The sequence below is a fragment of the Chiroxiphia lanceolata genome, chromosome 1 (genome assembly GCF_009829145.1).
Source record: "Chiroxiphia lanceolata isolate bChiLan1 chromosome 1, bChiLan1.pri, whole genome shotgun sequence".
Classification (NCBI taxonomy): Eukaryota; Metazoa; Chordata; class Aves; order Passeriformes; family Pipridae; genus Chiroxiphia; species Chiroxiphia lanceolata.
Genome location: NC_045637.1, coordinates 134,960,682 through 134,984,606, shown reverse-complemented (window position 1 = coordinate 134,984,606; position 23,925 = coordinate 134,960,682). Strand labels below are relative to the sequence as shown.

Genomic DNA, 23,925 nt, shown 5'->3' with positions numbered 1-23,925 from the left:
AGGGAAATTGTATTATCTTTAATTTTATGATTTCTAAGGCAGTGGAAAATGCATTTTTACAACAATAGGAAGCCTTTCCCATGATAACTTAACTTGTGTATTAATTGAACTAAGTAAGAGCTGAGGATGGATCTGATTCAGCTTTCTAGAACTGATAAAGTTCGAGGCCAATACAAAAAAATGTCACTTCTTGTGCTCTGTGTCTCAATTTGTTCAGCTGTCAAAGTAGATGCTGAGGTATGGTATAAAACATACCCAAACAGGAGGCAAAGTACTTACTGCACAGGCAGCGCAAACAGGGCTAGCCAGCTGTTCTTTCTCTGGGTTCCCTATGATAGATCAGACCCTCCAGCCCAGAATACACATTTGTCTACGGAATGGATGCTACAGTCTGTCCTTATTCCAGAGCCCCTCACTGACAGGCTGCTTTGCTGTGTTGTCAGGCTGTGGAGGAGAACTCTCTGGCCCTTCTGGTTCATTTCACAGCCCTGACTACCCCAGCAGATACCCAAGCGACAGGGAGTGCATCTGGTACATCCACACAGCACCTGGCAGCAGCATTCAACTCACCATTCAGGAATTCGACATTGAATATCACCCAAACTGCAGCTATGATGTTTTAGAGGTAAGAGCATTATATTTACTCCACTAAAATATACAAGTTACATGGATTTCTGTCTGGAACAGATAATCCCAAGAACTGCAGCAACAGAACAAACAATTCTACTGTGGCTTCGCATTTCTACCGTGGTCAGTTAAGTTTCACAGGTATTGTCACAGAGGCCACAATGCTCTTATTATTTTTTGCATTTATGTCTTTTGTGTCTGTATATCATAATCAATAATGGTGCTAGGCACTGTACTCTTCCTAACAAGAGACAAAACTGTTTTGAAACAGTCTTAAAAAGTCCATCTTTTACAAAGAATTAAATGTAGGGTACTGTGCCATGGAGACAATTTCCTGATGTAAAGGAAGATAATGGATCACTGTGTGGATAACTATGGTGAGACTTTGTGTAGGACCTTCCAAGGAAATGGTAATATTTATAACCTTGAGTGATGAAAACTATGAAGAATCTTCGTACTCAGAAAAAAAGAGTAAAAGAAGAGGAAGTGTCCTGGTCATGTTAGGGTGGTGGAACAAGGAGAAAAGGTACCTCTCTAAGGGTGTACTGAACTGTAAGGGCCCCATAAGACTGGATGACCCTCTTATTTATGACATCTTTTTGCTCATGTTGGGAAGCAGCTAGATGACCAATCTCAACTAATGGAGTTGAATAGACTTTCAGTGCAGGAAGAAGGGATAGGAAGTAATTTCAGGAAGAAACTCTTTAGAATTACAGATTTTCTAGATTGTTCTCACTAGAGACATTTGAGATCACTAATGCAAGTAGAGTTGTTGGGAGTTTCGTCGATGTTAATTCATGGGTGACATTTTAATGTTTTTATAATGAACCCAAAAGATTGATTAAGAGGTCATGTACCATTCTGCTGGAGTCTTTCTTCTACTCTTTTCCTAGATGATGTGATGTGTCACCAGCATAGAGTTAGACAGCTTTCTGTCCAGCAGCTGTACCTACTCACTGCTGCCAATTCCCACATTAGTACCTTTGATTTCTCCAGCCTGTGTTACTTAGTAAACACTAAGCAACATTGTTCATGGAAAACTTAACCCACATCCTAAGGCAGGTCCTGAATATACAGCTTCCAGGTAGATAGCTAGCTAACTAAACATTTGTATGAATAGAAGAGATGTGTAGCTTAACTCCAGCTTTCTGGCTCTAAAACAGGCTTCTCTAGCTTAGCAATGCAGTGGAAACCTTGACCAAATGGACACTGTGCTTTGAGTATCCTATTGACTCTGGGATTTCTGTAGGATGTGGGTGTAAGGAAGTTGGTCCATGAATTCTCCATCAATAGCATTGGCAAGTATGACTGTATGTCACATTCCTGACACCAGGGACTGGGAGGTGACCTGTATTTTCTGGTTTGGGTATTGATGAAGTCTGTTGTATTGTATCTTCATTGCTGTTTGTTCCCAGAATTATTAGATTGAAGTTAATCTGCCTGTAGGCTTCAGCTGTGTCTCTGTTGACCAGAGGAATCCATTAAACAGCAATCTAAGTCTGCTGTGTATGACCACTTCTTGAGTAGTCCCAGAACAATGCCCACATCTGCAGATTGTCATCTAGGAGCTATCATAATCCAGTAAGAGTACAGATGGCTGGCAACCATTTGTTTGACAACTCTTCGACTGGGGAGGAAGGGCTGGCCTAAAACCAACTGAGTGCATTTCTGGACACAAACTGCTTAAAGAAGATGATTAAGACGATCCTGCAGTTTTCTCCTATGTGTCCCCAAGCAAGGTATTCACCTTAGGTCATGGGTTTTCTTTCTTTACCATTTGAAGCCTAGTTGCTATGCTTAGCTTCTTTCCAACCTTACTCATTCGTCTGCACAGACACCCACCTTGCTGTTTGAGCTCCTCTGCCTTCCTGCCCTCAGAATTGGCATGCCTCTTAGTTACTTGTCTCCTGACCTTGGTTCATCCTGTTCCCAACACCTGGTTCTGATCTGCTGACAGATAACCTACTGTAAATCCGCTTACTGGGGAAAATTGGTTCATTCCTTAGTGCGGGATCAAAGGTTCTGCCTGGCAGTGTAGAACTTGCCCTGCCAAACTGAAGGCACTTGGTGGAGCTTTATGTACCTTTCCACATGCATATTTTCTTCTTTTATTATAAAATTACACATTCACAGCAGGATTAACATAGTCTGCACAGAACAAACGATGACTCAGATTTAGGGTTAACCATTTTCAGAAGCTGCTTTATCTTGTCATCTTCTTTCATTTAGTTGTCTACATAAGTCCAAGCTGAAAACCACACACACATATTTGCAAAGTGTTAGAAAAAAAGAGGTTCCTGGTGTGCTTTTGTTACAGTGTGTTTCAGTGATCACTAAGGTTCCAAATGTCTCTCAGTCTCACATTATCTTCCCAAGAATATCCTGTCTACCAGTTCTTTGGGTTTGGAAGTCCGATTTTTCTCATAGTTATTGTTCCAATTTCACTTTTTCCTTATCTCTGAGTAGTGAGTTCTACGGCTTCCTGCTTTCTTTCAAGTCAAACAACTTTCCAGTTGTAATAGAAAGTCAAAATAAGTACAAAAGTAGCTCTGCAGTGTGCTGTCCCTCCATGTCCCATTAACTCTCTCTACTGCCTAAAATAAGCCATCTTGTAATAAATATTTCCCAGTAATCATAAAACTTGCTCTTATGGATGCATTTAGCTTTTGGTTAGAAACACCCTCATCCTTTTGAGCTGTCAGAGAATTGTACAAAAATTCTAAGAGATCTTTCCCATTACAGCCACTTTCCTGCTAACTTCATTTTTGTACCATAATTTCTTGAACATTTCTCTCTTGCACATTTGTCTGAAGCATACTTGTTTTTGTAAAATGCAGCATCTCCCTTCCCTTTCCTTTGACAATGCCTCTTAAACAAGCTGTCCTTTCCATGTCAGTGTCTCAGGACTGCTGTATGTTTCACCAAGACTGGTGAATATTTTTTTTTATGTGAAAACCTCAAGTTATCCCCATGGCTCAAGTGTTTGACACATTCTCCTTTAATCTTTCTCCCTGTTGCACCCTGTCTTTTTTTCTTCCTCATCAAATTCCCTTCCTTTTATTAACATCCAGAAGCAAATTTTAAGTTGTTCATAAAGATGTTTCCTAGAAATGTTTCATGGAAATAGGAGCCATTATTTTGGACACAATGAAAGAGTTAAATAATTTTTGTAATGGCTTCTATTGAAAAAACACACATAGAGGAAAATTACCGTGTCTGCTTTGTTAAATTATGACACCTTCTCCTTAGTACAGACCAGATTGTTATAAATATATCTGCCTCACCAAGATGTAGCTCTGAGCTGAAAAGGAAGGAACACTCTCAATCTATTGTACTTCCAAGTCTTTATTAGATGCTTTGGTCTTCTCATTTAAATATAAAGAAACACCAAATATTACCAAAGTTCTTGATTCTTTGTCAAAACCATGCTCTCTCTTTGCTGGAAGTTATATCTGAACAGGGATCAGTGTTATTCCCAGAAAATCTGTGTCATGAGGGTGACCAACCACATAAAAACAGCTTTCTGTTGCTCATAACTCTGGAATGCTGACTGTTAACAATAAATGGAGCTAACGGGGCAGAAGCAAATGATAAGAACAGATTAAAACCATGAGCTTTACGTCAGTGTCCTGCAGCACTGTTATGCCATCCAATACCACTTTATCTCTGGATCAGGTACTCTGGTCAGACTAGCTGCTTTTGGTTTTATTTTTATTTTTGTTTTTTTTTTTTTTCAGCTCGGACATCCTATGACTCTTTGTGAACCACACCCTTGAATTCATTCTTTCCATCCATTCTCTTTTCCCTCTTTTTTTTTTTTTTGTGTGGTAACTATTGGTTTTCCTCTTTGGAGCCAAATATAATATTTTATTGTTTTTTGTCATGGAAACACTTGAATTTGTTTTTGTTCCAGCCCTTGTGAAAGCATCTGATTAATTGAACTGGCCTAAAGGAGAAAAGAAAATACACCCCTAACTACAAAGAGCATGCCTCTGAGTGCTTTTTATTTTGAAACTGTGCAGAAAGCTGTTGCTGAACAGTTAACAATGTAAACGAGACCCACAAACCTCAGATTTCCATCAATATTTCTTCCCCATCCTTAACTCCTTCCCAACAGATCAATTCTAAATGTTCAGCTCAGGCCAAGGTAATTTCTGAGGTAATGCTACAGAAATCAGCAGGGCTTATGTCAGAGCTGGGTTTGGTTCCCTTGTCCGTGGTGTGCAGATGGCCCCACAGAGCACCAGGGATGATGTGAGAGGCTGGTCTATGAGGCTTATTAGATGCATGTTAGAAACTCCTGCTGTTTCCTCTGTCCCATAGCTTCCCTAGGCTGGTTTAGATGATTAAGAGCATGTGTTCCAGCTAGATCTCATGCTGTGGCTCTTACTTAGGGAATATACCACAAACACATTTTAAAATTCACATTTTGAACAGACTTCTGACAAATGCAGCTGACAAATGCAGCTGGGCCTCACGAGCAGCCAAGCAGTAAGATTTTTCTGAAGACACTGAGCTTCCAGCGGACAAACAGGCTTCTTCCTCAGACTGTGACAGCTTCATTACAGATTCTGAATCTGAGCTGCAATTTCATCCATACTGACTTCTCTTGAATGCCCTGAGACGATCGATTGGACAGAGGAGCCATTATCTATTCAAGTCAGGCAGCCTCTCTGCAGAATGCAAAAAAGTGCTGTCTCGGTCAAAATAAATATGTTTAAGTTATTAAGGCTGTGTTATCAGCAAAATGCAGTCTTTGGAACACTGAACAGACTATGATGTTTATAAAAAAATCAATTCCTTATTTCTTCTGGGGATGCAAGCTTCACTTTCTGAGATCTCACATTAATCTGAAGTCTCTGAATATTTTTTCCAGTTAAAACCCATTTTTTTTCTCTTAAAACTCTAACATCAGAGCAGTGTCAGGCCCTGTGAGCAGCTAGTGAGCATACAGTTAATCAAATTATGTAACAATGCACTACACTCAGCCCTGGAGGTGGGGGGACTAGCTCAGCTCTTTGTTAGACTTGCTCACATATTTAGCTTGTACAGAACCCAAACTTCTTCTGGGGATAAAAAGTATTTGACAGAGCTTATTGAAATATTGAGTTTTCCCTCATCTAGAAGTGATCAGACGAAAAAGGGTCACAGAGGAAGCTGTTTCTTACAGTACTGCTGCTTTTGAAGAGAGATAAATGGATTGCTTCTTTTGACCTTTTTGATGTTTACCAGACTAATAAAATATTGGAGCAGACTTGAGATGCTACTGGTTGGAAAATTCTGGTGGGTTTTGTTGCCTTATATTCCTGTTCTCTGCTTTTTTTTTTTGGGGGGGGTGTTGTTTGTTTGGGCGGGGGGTTGTTTGGTTGGTTGGTTGGTTTTTTTTGTTTTGGGTTGAGTAGTGGGGTTTTTTTGTTAGAACTTGCTGTTCTCTAGTTTAGCTTTAGGATTTATACATAATATATGCTTATACAGCAAGAATCTTTCCATTACTAGTTCAGTTGCTGAAAGACAGCGGCACACTTAATTTGGTGTATCTCTTTCCTAGTTTTCACATTTGAGGTTACTGTCAAGGTGCCTTTTGGAGCTGCTGCCCTACCAGGGACATACAGATGGAAGGTGGTAGACTCTTAGTATCAGGTGGCATTTCATTTGCATGCAGGAAGCCAGGAAAATTCAATCATTGAGGGCTCTTAGCACCAAAATCACGTGTCTGGATTTGGAAATGGCACTGAGCATGTGTGTTTTCTTCTGCTTTGAGGCAGAAGACTAGGGAAGCTGAGCCAGTTCCACAAGTTATAAATGGGCTCAAACTGAAATCCTACATCCCTTCTGGGAAAACAAGAAACAGAATTAACAATCCTTCAGCACTGCCACCTCATTCACTTCATTTGGTTTAAAAATGCATTATAAGTACACAATACTGCTGATGATGCTTAAGAGAGAGATGGTTTTCTGGGGCAGACTCTTCTGAGTAGGAAATAATTACTCTTTGAAGTCAAAACTTGTCTTCTGTGGCATATATATATGATATATATCCTTGCTTCCAAAGAGTATTATTAAAATGTAGTTTACTCGACCAAAATCCCATCATTTGGATGTTTATGCTGTCCTTGAAGTCAAAAAAATTGCAATTTTTTTTGTTTTATCAGAAGGAATTATGAAATCTAGCCCCAATATAATAATCATCCTTAGTAATGTCTCTGAACATCAATGATGCAAAACATCAGCACAGATTCCTGTGAAGGGAAGGAGTTTGTTTGCACAAGCATGCAAAAAAAATCTGCATTTACATGCCCACAGAAACAAGGTGCTAATCCTGAAGGTAAGGGGAAGAGGAATGTAGCCCAGTCCACAAACAGAAACTTCTATTTAATGCAAGACTATTCTGAAATCATCTAACATTTCATACTTGGCTCAATCAGTTGGTTCAGATACCAAGTAAACCTGCAGAGAAAATAACTCTATTATCTGCTTTACATTTAAAAATGTCTAATCAATAGTTATAGATTGGATTGCTTTTTTCCTTCTAGCTAAACAGTTTTCATGTACTCTGTATGGCAAACGGTCTCTTTGGAAAACTTTGACAGTATTTCTTCCATTTCTAGGTCTATGGTGGCCCAGATTTCCTCTCTCCTAGGCTGGCCCAGCTGTGTGTTTCAAGATCAGCACAAAACCCACTGCGAGTCTCTACCACCGGCAATTCGGCCATTGTCCGTTTCAAGACAGATGCAGCAGTGACAGGGAGAGGTTTTAATGCCTCCTGGCAAGAAAATCCAGGTGGTGAGTATACTGATTAATACCATGAGAAATTCAGGAAGTCAGAGAATCGAGGATCAGCCATGCAAGCACTCAGTCAAACAGCATAGGACTGAAAGCTGAAGGAGGATGTGGGTGTTACTAGATTTGGTAATACTAGAAGATGCTGAAAGACATACAGAAGAAAAAATTGTCTAACTAGCTGAAATCTAGGCCTATTTATGTATTTTTTGTGTGGTTCTTCTCTACAAAATTAATCAAGATATTCCTGTAATCAAAAAAAGACATTTGCATGCTACCAGTTCTTCCTACCCACTTACCCATACAGAGTCCTTTATTAGCTGAATGATGCTTTTGGTTTTAAACAGTAAAGTGAAAAATATCTGACAATGTGGCTTACCTTGGTGAACTCGGTGGACTCCAAAAATATTTGGCATGATTAGTAAATACTTGAACTCTATAATATTCATCCACACCCCATGTGATTGTTCATAGCTTTACTGGTAATCAGTAAAAAAGACAGGCTGAAAAGATTCAACCACATGTTGAATGAATTCTTATGAAAAGGCCAATTATCGGAAAATAATTGCAATGAAAAGTGAGGAGAGGCAGATTTTAATTCTTGAAGTTCTGCTTGATTAAGCACACTGATTCATTAATTTGTCAAGGTTTATACCTCTCCTCTCTCACAAGTTTTATGAGAAAGGCACAAGATTTTTTTTGAAGAAAAGTACTCTACAATAGTCCTTTGAATTAATCCCCCTCCAAGATCTAGCAGCTTGTTTTTATTACTTAGGCCCCCTGAAGCTTTCTCATCCCTTTACAACGTCTTGCCTCTTGTACTTCCACCCCCCTCTAGCCTCTAAAATACCCACTCACTAGAATGCAATAACAGTATGGTCTTTTATTCTTCCAGCAGGCTGCCTCCATCTACAGCAATCCCAATATGTTTCCCTCTCCCTCCTCCATCCCTTTACAAGATATGAAAGTCCATTTGTTTGTGTTAGTCGTGTACTTTCCATACAGGATCCATCATTCCAGGCTATTTAGTTATTCAAGAGCACCAGAGTTATTCTGGTCAGAAATATCTGAGGGTGGAATCTTCAGTAAACCCTCAGCTTCATGGGTACAGATGCAGAAACTTGAGGCTTGCAATTGCTCTACTGCTCATGAGCAGTGACGAGCTCTCGGCTGTCTTGGTATAGAAGTATTTTTCTCACCCTATGCTCAGCTAGGAATAGTCATTGCTTTCTCAGTATGCCAGGTTTGTGTTGTTCAAATGAATGGTATTTTGGATTGCTTTTGCAGTATCTAGGGTAAAGAAATACCAGCACTAATGCTTCAGCCTTTGCAATATCTACTACCAGCCTGGGGCTAGAAAGAAACTACTTCACAGTGTTGTTGTTGCATATTCAACTATAATGATAATATTATACTTTCCTGATAGTAATTTCCATTGATTTTTGTTCCAGCCAGGACACTTCAACAGTTGTAGCACTCATCTTACAGAAGTTTAATGTAGAAAATATAAAGAAGGAGATGTTCTTAGTTTAAAAATAGAGCTGAATTCTTGCTAAGCATGAAAGAGAAGAGCTTGTGATTAAAATTGATCATGTCTTTTTCAGGTTGTGGTGGTGTTTTCCAAGCTACCAATGGGGAAATCCATTCTCCAAACTATCCTCAACCTTATAATAACAACACAGATTGTTCTTGGGTTATCCAAGTTGATTACAGCCACAGAGTGCTATTGAATTTCACGGATTTTGACATTGAAAATCACCATTCATGTAACTATGACAATGTTGAAGTAAGTAACAAAAGATATTTTAAAAGGTTCCCTTAAGAGTCTGGTGAAATGCTTGCAAAATAACCTCATACATAGTTTGCTGTTATTATGACACCCTTTCCCATTCATAGTACAGTTTACCACAGCTTGTTCCAAGCCATAGGATGAACTGCCGACATATATAACACATTGCCCATACTCTGTTACGAACTCAGGAGAGAGGGAGGTCTACATCCAGAGGGAATTGTGGCTGCCTGGTTTTCTTTACGTATGCACTGCGTATTCAGGTGCTCCTCAGCTGTCTGTTTAATTGCTTCATTAGAGGCACTGCTCTCTTTAAAGCTTCACATTGCTGTTGGTTTGTGAGTTTTTGTTGATGCTACAGAAATTCAAACTGATTCTCAATCAGTGCACAACAACGAAGAACCCTCCACATCTCCACTTGGCCTTTTGGGAGCAGAGACATGAAGTCCTGACCTTTGATGTCAGATTGCACTTCACTCAGTACAAAGGCATGTGTGAATCAGTACTAGTTGTACAAAGCACAGTGGCTGTAGCCCAAAATCCAGCTTTCCTCTCCTTGATAAACTGTCATTCACAGAGAACTCAATTTGGCAGGAACTGAGACTCTTTTGAAAACGGCGTCAGTTTTAACAACATTGTCTCGTAAAGCTTTTTTGTACTGAACCAGAAAAAAAAGGAAATGTGTCCCCATTTTGCTGAGCAGAACTGAAGATTTCATTTGACCACAAAGCATCTTTGTACAATGACTATTTTTCCTTTTTTTTTCTGGTTATGAAGCATAGGGAAATATGGTTATGTCTTTTTATTTACATTATTAACTACATCAGGGGATCATTGAAGGGAATTTTCAAGTCTTCTATGCTATCACACAGGAGTAGAAAATCAAAGTGCCTGACAGAAACATGGGCCATCTGAGATGGCAGTACTCATACTACTGAAAAAAACCCCCAGAACCATTCACTAGTTAAGGGCTAAATTCCGAAAAGGCCTGATATACAAGTTTCTCTTTTAAACCTGATGCCAATGGACGTGTGTACCTATCTAAACACTTTGTGGAGTACTCAGCTCCATGAGCTCCTTGCAGTTACAGAAACAGCTCCCCTTACCTAACACTTGTGAGTGGAGTTTGCAGACCATTGCAGTGCAGTGACACCCCTTGTCCTCCAGTGCTATAGGAGTATCTGTTTGCTTCTGCTTTTTTGGTTTTCTGGCGGTGGTGAAGGAGGGAGTTCCCCATCAGCCTCAGCTGTGCAAACACAATTGAAGCAGCAATGTGAACAGGGAGAGAGATTTAAATTTAATGCAGGCATCAATCACTGCCCACCAAGTGGAGTGTGGTTTGAAAACTGATGAGGGACAACGCTGGTTTGAAGTTGTATTGAAGAGATAATGAAGGGCTCTGAGGCTTTGGAGTACGAGGTAGTGAAGAGCATTTCAGAGCTCATGTAGAGGAATCAGCAGAGCAAGAAAGGACTAGATGAAGTTTCTTTCATTCCTAGTATGCCAATAAGAAGAACATCACTTGTTACCAACACCTAGCTGTGATTTGTGTTCGTCTCATTGCAAAGGCTTGTTATATGCCTCACACAGAGGAAAACAGTGTGAGGGAAGAGAGAGGAACTGGAAATGTATAAGTAGATGTCTGACTGTGAATGATTTAGGAATTGCATTCCAAAAGCTGTGTAAATGGAAAATACAGGCAGCTAAGGAAGCAGGTGGGTTGTTTTTCTCTTCCTAATGTAGGAACAACTACCATGTATGAGTAACACAGTGGTTCCACCCTTTTCTGTTTCTTGAATTTTGACTTATCTTTATGGATTTTATTTTCTCTGTGCGTTCTCTTGGGGCTTCCCTCCACCCTTGAGTGTACCAACGGTCTTTTCCTTTATCCTTCCCCTTCTAGATCCACTCATTTTTCCCTGTGTTATGATTCAAGATTTTTTTTGGTTTTATATTTCTATGATAAATTCTCTTCTATGGAGAACACATGAAAATGTATTTCTTTCCTCTAAGGTTTTCCACTGCACGTGTTATGTGAGCAAAATGGAGGAAAGGAAAATACTTGTGTCTGCTACTTCTTGGCTATGCTGCAAGTCCAAGAAGCTCAGTGCATTTTTCAGTTCTGCTCAGTGATTTCCCATGTGAATCTGAGCACAGACCTAGGTTCAACCAAATGAATTCTGAGCCCCTCATGGTCACCACGGGGTAACTGCCCTGAGCTCCCTCTAGAGCCAGTGGAAGGAGTGCACAGGGAGCACATTCTTCATTTGCTTAACTGCCTAAATTTTGTTGATTCCTCTGTTTCTGTGCCCCAGTTGTGTACCTTATTTTTTCTAATAACAGATGAGCACCTCTTCATCTGCTAAATAAGGATCTCGAATAGAACTCAGTAATATTCTGTAGAAAGCATAAGACTCTTTTGCTGTCACTGTCACCATACATAAGGAATAATTTTTTAATTCTTCTCTGTGTACTAGCCTATTTCTATCTGGAGAGTGTGTCTCACAACAAACAAATTTCTTTCTTTGAAGGAAAATGGAGGGAAAGAAATAGTGAGTGCACTAATAGCTGTATTTTTGGCCATGTTTAACCAGTAATGTATCTGATGCTGTGCCAGGAGTGCAGGTCAGCAAGAGTTTCAAGTATTTAGGGATTGAGGAGGATGTGGCTCAGAAGGCAGTGCTTGTAGCAGAAGGTCCTGAGAAGGGGAGGAAGAAATAGTTTGTTCTGTCCAGTGACTTTGATTAAGTAATTGTTATTTTTCTTTCCTGTTTCAGTATAACAAGTAATACACAGGAATATAAAAATATAAGCTTCTGCATCTAGAGAGGAGGTATGACTTCATTTATTCCAGGTACTGGCAGAGAGAGTCTTCCGAGAGAGAACAGCTAGAAACATGTGGAGTTTTTGTGGCTCAGAAGATGAAAGTTGTTGTCCTTTTGTCATGTGTTTTTGCAAAATTCAGGACATATTTGAAGAAGAAGGCAGTGATTCACTCAGTTATGTTCATTGTGGAAAGGGAATAGAAAAGCAAATTGCTGCTATGCACAGTGAAATTCAAAACTTGGCTTTTAAGTAAGTAAATGCGTAATTTTCCTTTACTCGTAAAGCCAGAAAAATGCATTTCTCGAGTGTTTTCAAAACAAATTTAAGAAACTGCAGAAAGACACAACTCTTTCCAGAACTAGTGTGTTAATATTGTGATTTCTGATCTAACTTTAAGCCTGAAATTGTCCCCATAAAATAGTTTAAATTAATAAATAACAAGTGAATGGAAATGATGCAGCCAGAAGATACCCACGCGTTCCTGTTTCTGCTTAACTTGTCGCTGCTGTAACTCCTAAGAGTTGCTGCTGTATCCTGCTAATGCTTGTGCTGAAATGTTGCTTGAGACAGGTTTGTATCTAGTGAAATGATGGGGAATCAATCCCAGAGTTTCTCAAAGAGGAGACAGTACTATTCTTCAAGCAAGATGCCCAGAAACAGCAAATACACTTGATATAGAAAATATTCCTCTGACTTCATGCTCCTCTCCTAGTATTACCAAAGAAAGACTTCTTTATTCCAGAAAGCTCTTGGAATGAAATGCCTACTTAGTCTCTTATGTTACTCATCCTTAACGTCTTAAGGAGTCAGAAAGCTCAACCACTAGAGCATCACAACAGTCCGTGTGTCACTGGTCAAATCCTCAGCTGGGCAGAGGTGCACAGATCCATCAAAACCAGCATGTTAGGAGAACTGTAGTCAGGCCTCTCTCTATGCTCTCTCAATGCAATGCTTATTCTCAATTCTAGTATTCAGATAAAATCCTCTTGCTACTGTCTAGGGAAAGACAATGCCTTCATTCCAAAGGGTTATTTTGTTAGTCACTAGTTTTTTTTTTCACATTCCGTGGTTTGTGGTTTTTAACTTCAGGCAGTCTGATTTATATACAGAATATATGTGCAGAGGAAGAATAAACACTGCACACTCTGTATTAAAGGGCTGATTGTGGCAGGATGCCAAGAGAGAAGAAAAGGTTGAATGGATGGATATTTTTGGGTCCCTTTATCAGGTACTCATTTTTACAAGCATTACAGAACACTTAATACTCTGTCATAAGGTCTCACACAGCTCTCTAGTGTTCACGGAATCACAAGCAAATGTTTAATTCATGAGTACAGCATTGACTATGTAGGGTATGTCAGTGGATTAAGCAGGAGTTTTGTCCTTTGTTTCTCAGCTCTGTGGTTTTATTTGAGAGAGGTCACTTTTCTCCCACCTACTGTTTTTATATTTTTTTCAATAATATGCTTAAAGGCCTTTGAATACTGGAGGCAGAAACATTGCCTTGTGTTATACATTCTTGTTAGAAATCTCTAATTCATTGGTGCTGCCTTGCACAGACTTGCTGGAATTTGAGGTGCTTCAAAGTAAAAGAAGACAATCTCAATAAGAAGTACATATCTTCTAATCTGATGGCATTATTTTGCTCAGAGTTTTTATGTAGCTTTTAACATCCTGGCACCTGAGTATCTTCCAGTACTTCTATCCATATTTTAATCCAAATTTTTCTCCGACTGAGTCATAGGTTATATTAAATGAAGTGCCTGTGGCAGTGCAGGACATTAATGCTGAAACAGGAACTGAATTCAACTGCTGTTGCTGCCCAGTAAGTAGCCCAAAGGCTCTTCCTCTGTGGGTCATGCAACTGTGCTGGGGGCTCCAGCACTTGTCACTTCTGAAATCAGACACCAGAGCTCTGAGACTGGCCCATGGCTCCAAACACAGAAGCAACACTAGTGGGAGATTCTGAGACTGTGGCCATTTTTCTTTCTCTCTGGTTTCTTTTCTTATAATTTTGATGCTGCTTAAGCTATAAGCTCATCGCTTCTAATTTCTCTATCCTTCTCTTCCTGATTGTGAAACAGAGAGGAAGGAAGCAAAATTATCAGCAGTAGGAGAAAAACAAAAAAGAGAAGGAAGGCATTTGTGGTAAAATTAAAAGTGAAGTTTTGTAAACCCGTCTTTACTTTCTTCCTCCCTTTTTTTTTCGCTTTTCTTTCCCCTCTACTTAAATAGCATTTCATGTATATGTGTGTAATTCAGCACCCTAAAGGTATTATAAAACACAGATATACGGACTCTGACCCTTGATGTTGAGTGCATTTATGTAAAAAATATAATCCTAGTGATCTTTTATCCAGTGTCAGAGCTCTCACTGGTGCACCAGTTGCATGTTTAAAAGTCTTTACTGAGGCAAGATATAGAGTTTGACTGAATAAAAGCTACATGGGAACTCATGTTAGTCATTAACAGAAGACCAGTGACAGAAACTGAGGAAATGGCCTAAATTGTGTCAGGAGAGATTTAGGTTAGATATTAGAAAAAGGTTCTTCACCCAGAGGGTGCTTGGGCACTGGAACAGGCTCCTCAGAGAAGTGGTCACAGCACCAAGCTTGACAGAGTTCGAGAAGCATTTGGTTGATACTCTCAGGCGCGTGGCATGACTTTTGGGGATGGCCCTGTGCAGGGCCAGGAGTTGGACCCTTGTGGGTCCCTTCCAACTTGGCATATTCTGTGATTCTGTGAAACAACAAACGTATGGGGGCATGTGGATTGTTAAAAGACGGATGCTTCCATACCAGATACACATTTACTTGATGCATTTCTGTTACAAAGGCCACAGTAGCTTCAGACTGAAATACATGCATTTTTTGGAAATTGCCACAGGGTTAAGATACGCAATGCAGTTTGTTTGCACTGCCCATACCAGTGCCTATACCAGTTTGTTTACACTGCCCATACCCATACTGATCTATATCAGGATCAGAATACATGAAACCTAAGAGACAGAATGAAATAAAAGCCTTCTCAATACTGACATTGAAACCAAATAAGTCATTTGATCTTTTTGTAACAGGTATTTGATGGTCCTAACAATGAAGCACCACTTCTTAGAAAACTGTGTGGAACAGAGCATCCTCCTCCTATCACATCCTCCAAGAATCTGATGTACATCCGACTGCACTCTGATACAACCATCCAGCACAGGGGTTTCAGTGCTCGCTTTACTGAAGGTAATTTCATCATTTACATTAATGCATATTTATCTAATCACCGGTCTGTTTGTATCAGACACAATCTTTTAGCCCAGCTGGTAATGAGAAGTGTTGTTTCTATATATGTAGCACACAGGTGTGTATTTTTATCAGGACCGATTTTTTCCAAATTATAGTTTAAAGAATTTAAAGGATCACCTTAGATTCTTCAACTGGGAAAAAAACCTGTACTTTTTATGGCAAGGCATCTAGAACACATCAGCTACCTCTTATTCTTTCTCCCTAGAGGGTTAGCTCTCCACAGCTTTCCTGAGAAAAATGTGCAACTGGCAATTTCCACAGACCTAGTGACAAAATAACATTTTATATGTCCATCCATGCGCATGAATCTGAAAAGCTGTAAAAGAATTCTGTGTGGTGCTGTTGATGAAGTCCATGAATTCAGGCCTGCACACCCTGCCAAACATCAACTACCCAATTTGTGGAGGACTAATTGGTGTTTTACATGGTTTCCTTTTTAATGAAAAATGACACCAGCTGGGCAGAATTTTTCATAAAATTACATACTATTTGACAACTGGTGATTTTCTTTCATTTTTTTTCACAATAATTTGGTAAACATTTTTTCTGCAAGAAACAGCCATTTAGATTTGTGGAGAAAATAATTTACTTCTCAAGATTCTTTTCACTATAAATTAGTAGTTTTCCCAGAAATGTTTCTTTCTTTGAAAATATTGTGAAAAATGATAAAGAAAAGGAGGAACTTGCATCAATAAAAATCTCAGAAACCCCAGTTATTGAGGTACTAGTTAGATACCTAATTAAGCATTTCTGACTAACAGCTGTGAGAGCCTAATCTGTTAAACTTTCTCAGAATACGTTTGCTGGATTCAGTCCTGCACAGACCATGCCTGGTGAGCAAGTGCTCCCTGCCTAGGATGTTGGCAACCCTCTTCCTGAGAAAATCCTGTTAAAACCCATCTCCTGTTGGGTATTTTAGACAACACAGCACAATAAGTGAATCCGACTCTTTGGTACCTACCTCCTCACCCTGCTGTTTAAAGTAGTCATGTGTTAAACTTAGACCTGGGGACTTTATAATGAGCCACTATGCTTAGAGGTGAGGCTTAGCAGCACTCAGCACTGTCAACCAAAGTTATGCAGTCAACCACGCTCTTGCACACGTGCTACACTTCACACAATTGCAGCTTTGCTGACAAAGCTCACAAGAGGATCCTGCCAGTGCAATGTGGTGCCATCCTTGGGTGTTGGAAGGTTGTGGAGAGTTACTCATGATTTTTTCTTCCTAGTGTCCAACACAGGCAAATGACCAGTGAAATGGGTGTATTGCACTACCCTGAAATCAAGTTATTTTGGCCCCAAGATTGCTCTTCCGTGCTATGAGTAGATGAAAATTATCAGGTCTATTCTCAAGTCACTCTGGCTTCTCTCAGATGGTCAGGCTGGTACAGCATGGCTATGGATCCAGCTGGGAGTTAATCCTTAAGTCTCTTCTTCTGATAAATTACTGTTGTGAATTTTATCCTCATTTCACATTGATATACCAGGTTACAGTTTGTGCATTCATTTGCACTGCAGAATCTAAGAAAGGTGATTTGTATATGTAAATATTTATGTGTGTATATGATCTATGTGTTTTATTCTAAAGCGTGCGGAAGTTTCATAGAGTCAGATTCAGTTGGGGCAGCAATTTCCTCTCCTCTGTATCCTGCCAAATACCCAAACAATCAGAACTGCAGCTGGATTATTCAGGCTCAGGAACCATGTAAGTAAAAACATCTTTTATAGTTAGCTGGGATGACTAACATCCTCATCTTCTTTTCTGTAATAACAATGCAAAATTCCTCCTTTATTTCTTTAGGAAGTCCTGCATCCTGGTAGTTGGAGAGAGTGGCTTTCCTAATCTGTCACAAATCAGACTTCACTGTAAAAGATTTAGTGCACAGTGAGGAAAACAGTTTACAATTTTGTCATCTTAGCCCATTCACTGTGACCCAAGTGTTACAGTTATAAATGAGGTGTTGAATACTATGTGGAGTTGGATTCATCTATGAGAAAATCTAAGGGTTTATATATAAGTAAAGCTGACCTTATTTTGGTCTGGATTTTTCAGACTAGAGTTGTGTTACGTGAAATCTGTGCTGTTAACATAAAAAAAAAAGATTAAATAATGAGAAAAGGTACAGAAGAATTTCAGTTTCAAATGTAACCAAAACTATATAAATAAGCCAGTCTTATGTGCATAGATACACTCTCAGCTATTCCTAATTTTACACAGATTTGTGATTGATCATAAAAGACCAAATATTTTTCATCAGATACTGGTATTACCTTTAATACCCACTATTACCTTTACGTTTATAAGATTCCAAAAAAAAAAATGTTTATATGTTAAATCCTATAATAGTATCATGGTATCTGTATTTTTAATAGGAACTATTCTACTTCAGTTGTGCATATTTAGCCAGAGTTGTTAAAAATGTAGAATGTTCCAATCACATTTATAAGCTTATTTTGCTAATTTATAAAATGACAATCAATTTGACAAAGAAAACACCAAAACACAAAACAGGAGACAAAAAAATACCTTTTTTATTTAGCATAGTTTTATATACAGATACGTGAAATGGATGTCATCAAAGCTCCTCATCTATACAACGTTTATTTCTAAAGACAGTCTTTTCCTGGACAAGGTTGAAAACTCATACATAACTGTTGTCTCCTGAATTACATCAATATGAAAGACCAGAAAAATGCTGTAGAAGATGTAGTAACTTTCTCCACTTACCACCAGGACCACCACATGTCACGTGTTAGAGCTACACGTGGCTTCATTTTGCTGTCCCACAGCACTACAGACACAAACAGCGCACATACATTGCGTTGCATAACCATATACAATAGATTTAGCCAATGGCAAGACACAGCAGAGCTCCTGCTCTGCTTTTACCGAGAAGGCCAACGAGTCTCCTGCCCTGGCCACCCACTGTGTTTTTCCTTTTTGCTCTGTATCCTGAGGACTGGCATTGATAGCTGTAATTGATTGACCAGACAGGACACAAAAGAGCGCGGAACATGCGTATGCAGCTGAATTCCAGTCAGCGGCACCCTGCTGGATGCAGCACCAGGGTCCGTGTCTGTCACTGCAGCTTATTCTTGCCAATTAAGTGTGGCCTGGTGAGAAGCAAAATATTTGTGTCAAATTCAGCTTGGTCAATGTGGGAGAAAACTTAGTTGTCACCTAAATTGTGAGACTCCTTCTGACCCACTCAAACTGCATAGGAGCTCTAAGGCCAGGACTAACTACTGTCACAGACTGGTGTCTGTGAGACAGCTTCTCTTCTGCCAGTTGTGATTACCTTTGTTCATATCAGGCAAGCAAGAGCCAAATGAGGGTCAAAAATACCCTGAGTCAGAAATTCTCTTTTTCAGAATGTAGCCTGCAGTCCAAGAGTGTGGAAAATCCAATTCTGTACAAGTATAGCTGAGGGTAGTTAATGATCCTTTGACCAGTCCAATTGATGAATATGGAATGTTACAATACAATGAAAGAACTGTCTCTTTCTAAGCCTGGAGCAGGGCAGAGACAGTTCACATTTTGTCCAGATCTATGGTATAGATCACAAAGGGACAGAAGGTCATGGATGTGTAGAAATAAGTTTTGTTTCTGAACATGTGTAGATTTCCCATGTTTTCTTTGCTGATGCTTTCAGTATATAATGAAGCTGTTCAGATACCAGGAAACTTACATTCATGTGTATATGTTAAATCCTATGCCTCTAATGTTGTCTGTACTAGAAGGTACTGAAAGGTGAAATGATTTACCAGGACCTTTGCAGTAAAGGTTAATACACTTCCGTCAAATTCATTCAACATATTGTGGAAAAAACTACTTCAGATGTTATGCTTTATGGGGACTGATTGATCTGAAGGGAAAAAAGAAAAGATGATACATGTGTTTACATGTAATTATTTCTCTGTGAAATTACAACTTCTAAGCTTTTACTCTTTCGCCAGTCAACCACGTCACCCTCTCTTTCGTTGACTTCGATATTGAAAACAATAGACGAAACTGTACAACAGATTTTGTGGAGATTTTGGATGGGGATAACTACGAGGCTCCTCTGCAAGGTATTGTACCTTTGCCTTGTGTATTTCATATGTAGAACTACACCCAAGGTAAGCAGGAGAAGGTTTTCTGTGTGTGGCCTCCTGCTTCATGGATTTTCTCTGATAACAGAAGCTCCTTGGCCACTCTGGTCAGAGAAAACGAAGAATGGAGGATAAGTTTTCAGTATGAATGGCACAGTCCTCCCAGGCTCTGGCTGTATTTCTACTCACCTGCAGTTTGGGGTTGACTCCAGCTGCCTTTTCCTTCCTCTTCAGCTGAACAATATTGGGAACCAAGCAATTCAGTTTAAACTGAATTCCAAGTTAACTATAGAAAACACAACGTAACCCACACTCATAAGCACAGTTCATGCTAAATATATGTCAAGAAAGCTGCAGATTTCTGGGAGCAGAAAATGGTTTTTCCTCAAGCCCTGGAAAGCCTGATTTTTCTGCTCTTTCCTGACTTTTTTTGCAGCTTGCTTCTGACACATCTGTTCAGAGCCATCACCAGCAAGTGGCAGGAGCAACCTGGAGCAGCAAAATTCATTGCCTGTGCTGCCAGGAAGCCATGAGAGACCCCCAGACAAAGGGTGGTCCTGACTCTCCTTGCACATCCAGGGTTGCCTCAAATTTCTTTCTGGAAAATTCAGAATATCTCTGTCTGATTCTGTTCTCCTTTATCTACTTTTGTATATGCCTCTATGAGGGTAGAGCTGCACTCAATTTAAATATTTTTTAACTAAGAAGAGAATTAATTTTTAGTCTATCCTTGGCTTTCATTAGCTAAAGGACTTTTCAATACTTAAAGGGGACATCTAAGATAGATGAGGAAAAACTTTTTAGCAGGGCCTATTGTGATTGGACAAGGGGTAATGCTTTTAAACTAAAAGAGGGTAGATTTAAACTAAATATAAGGAAAAATTTTTTTACAAGGAGGGTGGTGACATGCTGGAACAGATTTCCCAGAGAGGTGGTAGATGCCTCATTCCTCGAAACATTCAAGGTCAGGTTGGACGAGGCTCTGAGCAGGCTAATCTAGTTAAAGATATCCCTACTCATTGCAGGAGGGCTGGACTTGATGACCTTTAAAAGTCCCTTCCAACCCAAACTATTCTATGATTCTGTTACTTTTTGCTGTCAGATGCCTTTTTGCTAGATCATGATTCCTATTCCTAATCCCCATTGCTACAATCCATTACAGGAGAACTGATCTGTTATTTTTCACTTGTTTTTTTTCATCAGAAACCAACTGAGTGAAATGGAAACTGCTGTCAGATATGTTTGGTGGGTTTGGTTGGTTTTGGTTGGTTTTTTTTTCCGATTAGGCTGTAATTTCTGGCTAGAGGGAACACAAAGGAGCTCAGTGACAGAACAGATAGTGACTAGGATGTCTGGAGTGCAGGAGGTCCTTCCTCTGCTAAAAAAAAATTGCCACCAGAGTTGAGTTCCGTGCAAATGAAAAAGAGTATTTCATTTTTATGTAGATTGAATTGGGAACTGCAATTGTAAGCAACAAATGTTACTCCTGTTGTCAGCATTAACTCCAAATATTAAATTTACAGTAGTAATTACATGCTGTAATTACATGCTGTAATTACTCCTTTTTTTCTCTCTCTGCTTGTTCTCTTTCAGGCCGTTACTGTGGCACTACTATACCACATCCTATCACTTCTTTTGGTAATGCTTTGGTAGTGAACTTCATCTCCAACAACGACGTTACTGCCAGGGGCTTCCATGCCACCTATTCTGCATCATCATCATGTAAGTCCATATAACAGCCCTTATGCCTCTGACTTTTAAGAAAAAGAGCAGATCCTTTACCTCTTTGTCTTTCTGACATTCCGTTTTTTAAACCCCCCCATTGCCCTTCCCCTTTTTGGCCAAGGTCTCAGCAAGTATATCAACAAGCTGAAGAACAAAGAGACAAGGAGAAATGCTTTCTTTATTAGCAAATGCTCTGGCTCTATCAAGGCTTTTTACTGTTTGTTTTTTTTTTTTATGCCATCTTTTCCAAGTCTCTGCTGTCTCTTTCTTTTTGCAGCCTGTGGGGGTACTTTCCACATGGACAGAGGATCTTTCAACAGCCCTGGCTATCCTGAGCCATATCCGCCCAACAGCGAGTGTGTCTGGACAATTCTCAGCTCCCCTGGCAACCGGCTCCAGCTGTCCTTCATGTAAATGCCTTGCCAGGGCTTATTATTCAGCCCTTTAACAGACCTGAAGGAAGGATGCTCTGTGTTTATTTGGAAGTGTAATTACCAGATGATAAAGCAGAAACATGTTTTTAGAGTAACTTGGGAAGAGAACACAGTAGGGGTTAGTGGCAGTTTGCAATCAGTGTTTCCCTGTCTTAGTCATTGCTTATATTAAGGCATATACAGTGTTATGTAAATAGGTGGTTTATTATTTGAGCAGGATGGGATGCTGAAGAAGCCAGTTCTCACTCACTTATAAACAAGAAGAGGAAATTTAGCATTGCTCTGCCTTTTCTTTACAAAGGAAACTCCTACTATTTCCTTACTACCAGATTCATTGTAGTGTTTATTATATAGCTGAGTAATATAAAGAGCCTAGATGCTCCACAGATTGTAGGGTTATGCCTTCCAGAGGAACCTTGACAGGCTTGAGAGGTGGGGTGATGCAAACCTCGTGAAATTCAATACAGGGAAACTGGAGAGGGATGCTTCATCAAGAACTGTAGTGACAGAACAAGGGGCAATGGCTTCAAACTGAAAGAAAGTAGATTTAGATTAGATGTTAGGAAGAAATTTTTTGCTGTGAGGCACTGAAAAAGGTTGCCCAGAGAAGCTGTGAATGCCCCAATCCTGACAGTGCTCAAGGCTAGGTTGGATGGGGCTCTCAGCAACTAGTCTAGTGGGAGGTGTCTCTGTCCATGGCAGGGATTTGGAACTAGTTGATCTTTATGGTCTCTTCCAACCCAAACCATTCTATGATTCTACTTTATGATTCTAAAATTGATAATAAAAGTCTTCAAAATTTCTCCATCAGTTAAAGCAGTGGAGGTACAACAGAAGCCAAGAAAATATGTTTTCCCTTCAGCAAACTAGTTTTCCTTTGAAGATTCTGACAGGAAAGTCATGTGTGACCTACAGAATAATGTGGAGTCATTTAACAGGACTATTAGGTTGTTCTTCACCCATGAGGTGGATTTCTGAGCCTCTCTGTTTCCGGGCATCAAACAGTGGCTGCTGCCAAGAAAGACAGCACTAGCCTTTTGCAAAGCTTACCAAGAATGAGCAAGAAAAGAAAACTAACTCTGAAACCTCCATTTGCAGTTAATCAGGACAAAAGGAACATTTTCTCAGTAACACACTACCTGCATACAGTACAACTTGTTAGACATGTGCTGATTCACTAATGCAATAAAAGGACATTCTAGTCCTCCTTTACTCACTGAAGCAGAGAAAAAGTACTGCAGCCTGAAAACATTTTCCAAAATGTTTTCCAAAAGCCTGAAAGTATTTTTCAAAATGCTAAAAAATAATGAATAACAGCTTTTCAGAAACAAACCAGAAATTCTAATATGAAGCAGAAACCTTCAGCAGAACATACATTCACTTATATAAAGTGACACTGAAGAGATGTAAACTCTTTTTCTTCAGTTTCACATAGCTGAAAGGCAAGCTGAAAATACTGGAAAGCATAGAGTAATTGTGTTAGAAAGTACTATTTATTTTATTTAATATTAGGAGGTTATAAAGTTTTGTTGCCATGAGGCATTAATTTTCTTCAGCTCAGTCTGAACAGAAATGCCTGTCTCGCAATGTGAGGGTTAGCTTTAGATTGTTCTGAAGTATATCCAGATGAGTGGTTGGAACAATTTCACAGCATATGTATGCTGAACACATATGGCTATATTCAGGGCTGAAGGCATTGGTTATAAGAGGCACTCTCTGAAATCTTTGTCATATATTCATAGCCTGCTTCTGAAAAACATGTTGGATTGAATAAAAGCATTTCACTTAGAATAACAGATAATGATTTTTAGAATATATTTAGCATTCAGCTTGGTGCAATAATTGAGTATTTATAATTTGAATACTAAATCCCATTCCTGTTCTATAGTAAAAAGTAGTTTGGAAGAGTTCATAACAATCCTTTTCATTATGTTGCACACCCAAATATGTGAAACTCAGAGACACTAGAGAAACATTAATATTTTATCATTCTGGAGAAACTACTAAGGGATTTCTGAGTTCTGAGGTGTCAACTACAAATTAATCTAGGCCTCCAACAATTGTATTCTCACAGAGTGTACTGAAGTAATACACATATGAAGGGGCTGCAAACTGATTTGTAAGGCCAAAATATTCTTTGCACCTGACACTCAGTAAACAGTCTAACCTGAGCTTATATTAAAAATCTGATCTTACTGTGTTTCATGGTTGTTCTTAGAGAACCAAGAAATATTACTAGGTTTTGAGAACTCTTTAAAATTTGTAACTTTGCAAACTGAAGCTCTGTCATAAAATAAGGGGCTAGGAAAGAGAGAACCCTGTATTGGTGGCCTTGGCAGGTGATGCAGGTTTTATT

General features: G+C 39.3%; 1 protein-coding gene across 1 annotated transcript in view; it reads left to right on the top strand.

The window, feature by feature from the left end:
• Nucleotides 1–23,925, top strand: part of CUBN (cubilin) — a 141,453-nt gene that overhangs the window by 62,272 nt on the left and 55,256 nt on the right. The window contains 8 exon segments of the mRNA XM_032682519.1: nucleotides 444–625; nucleotides 7,236–7,410; nucleotides 9,012–9,193; nucleotides 15,099–15,255; nucleotides 16,907–17,023; nucleotides 19,276–19,389; nucleotides 21,004–21,132; nucleotides 21,413–21,545. Of these exon segments, the coding sequence (XP_032538410.1) occupies nucleotides 444–625; nucleotides 7,236–7,410; nucleotides 9,012–9,193; nucleotides 15,099–15,255; nucleotides 16,907–17,023; nucleotides 19,276–19,389; nucleotides 21,004–21,132; nucleotides 21,413–21,545 (1,189 nt within the window).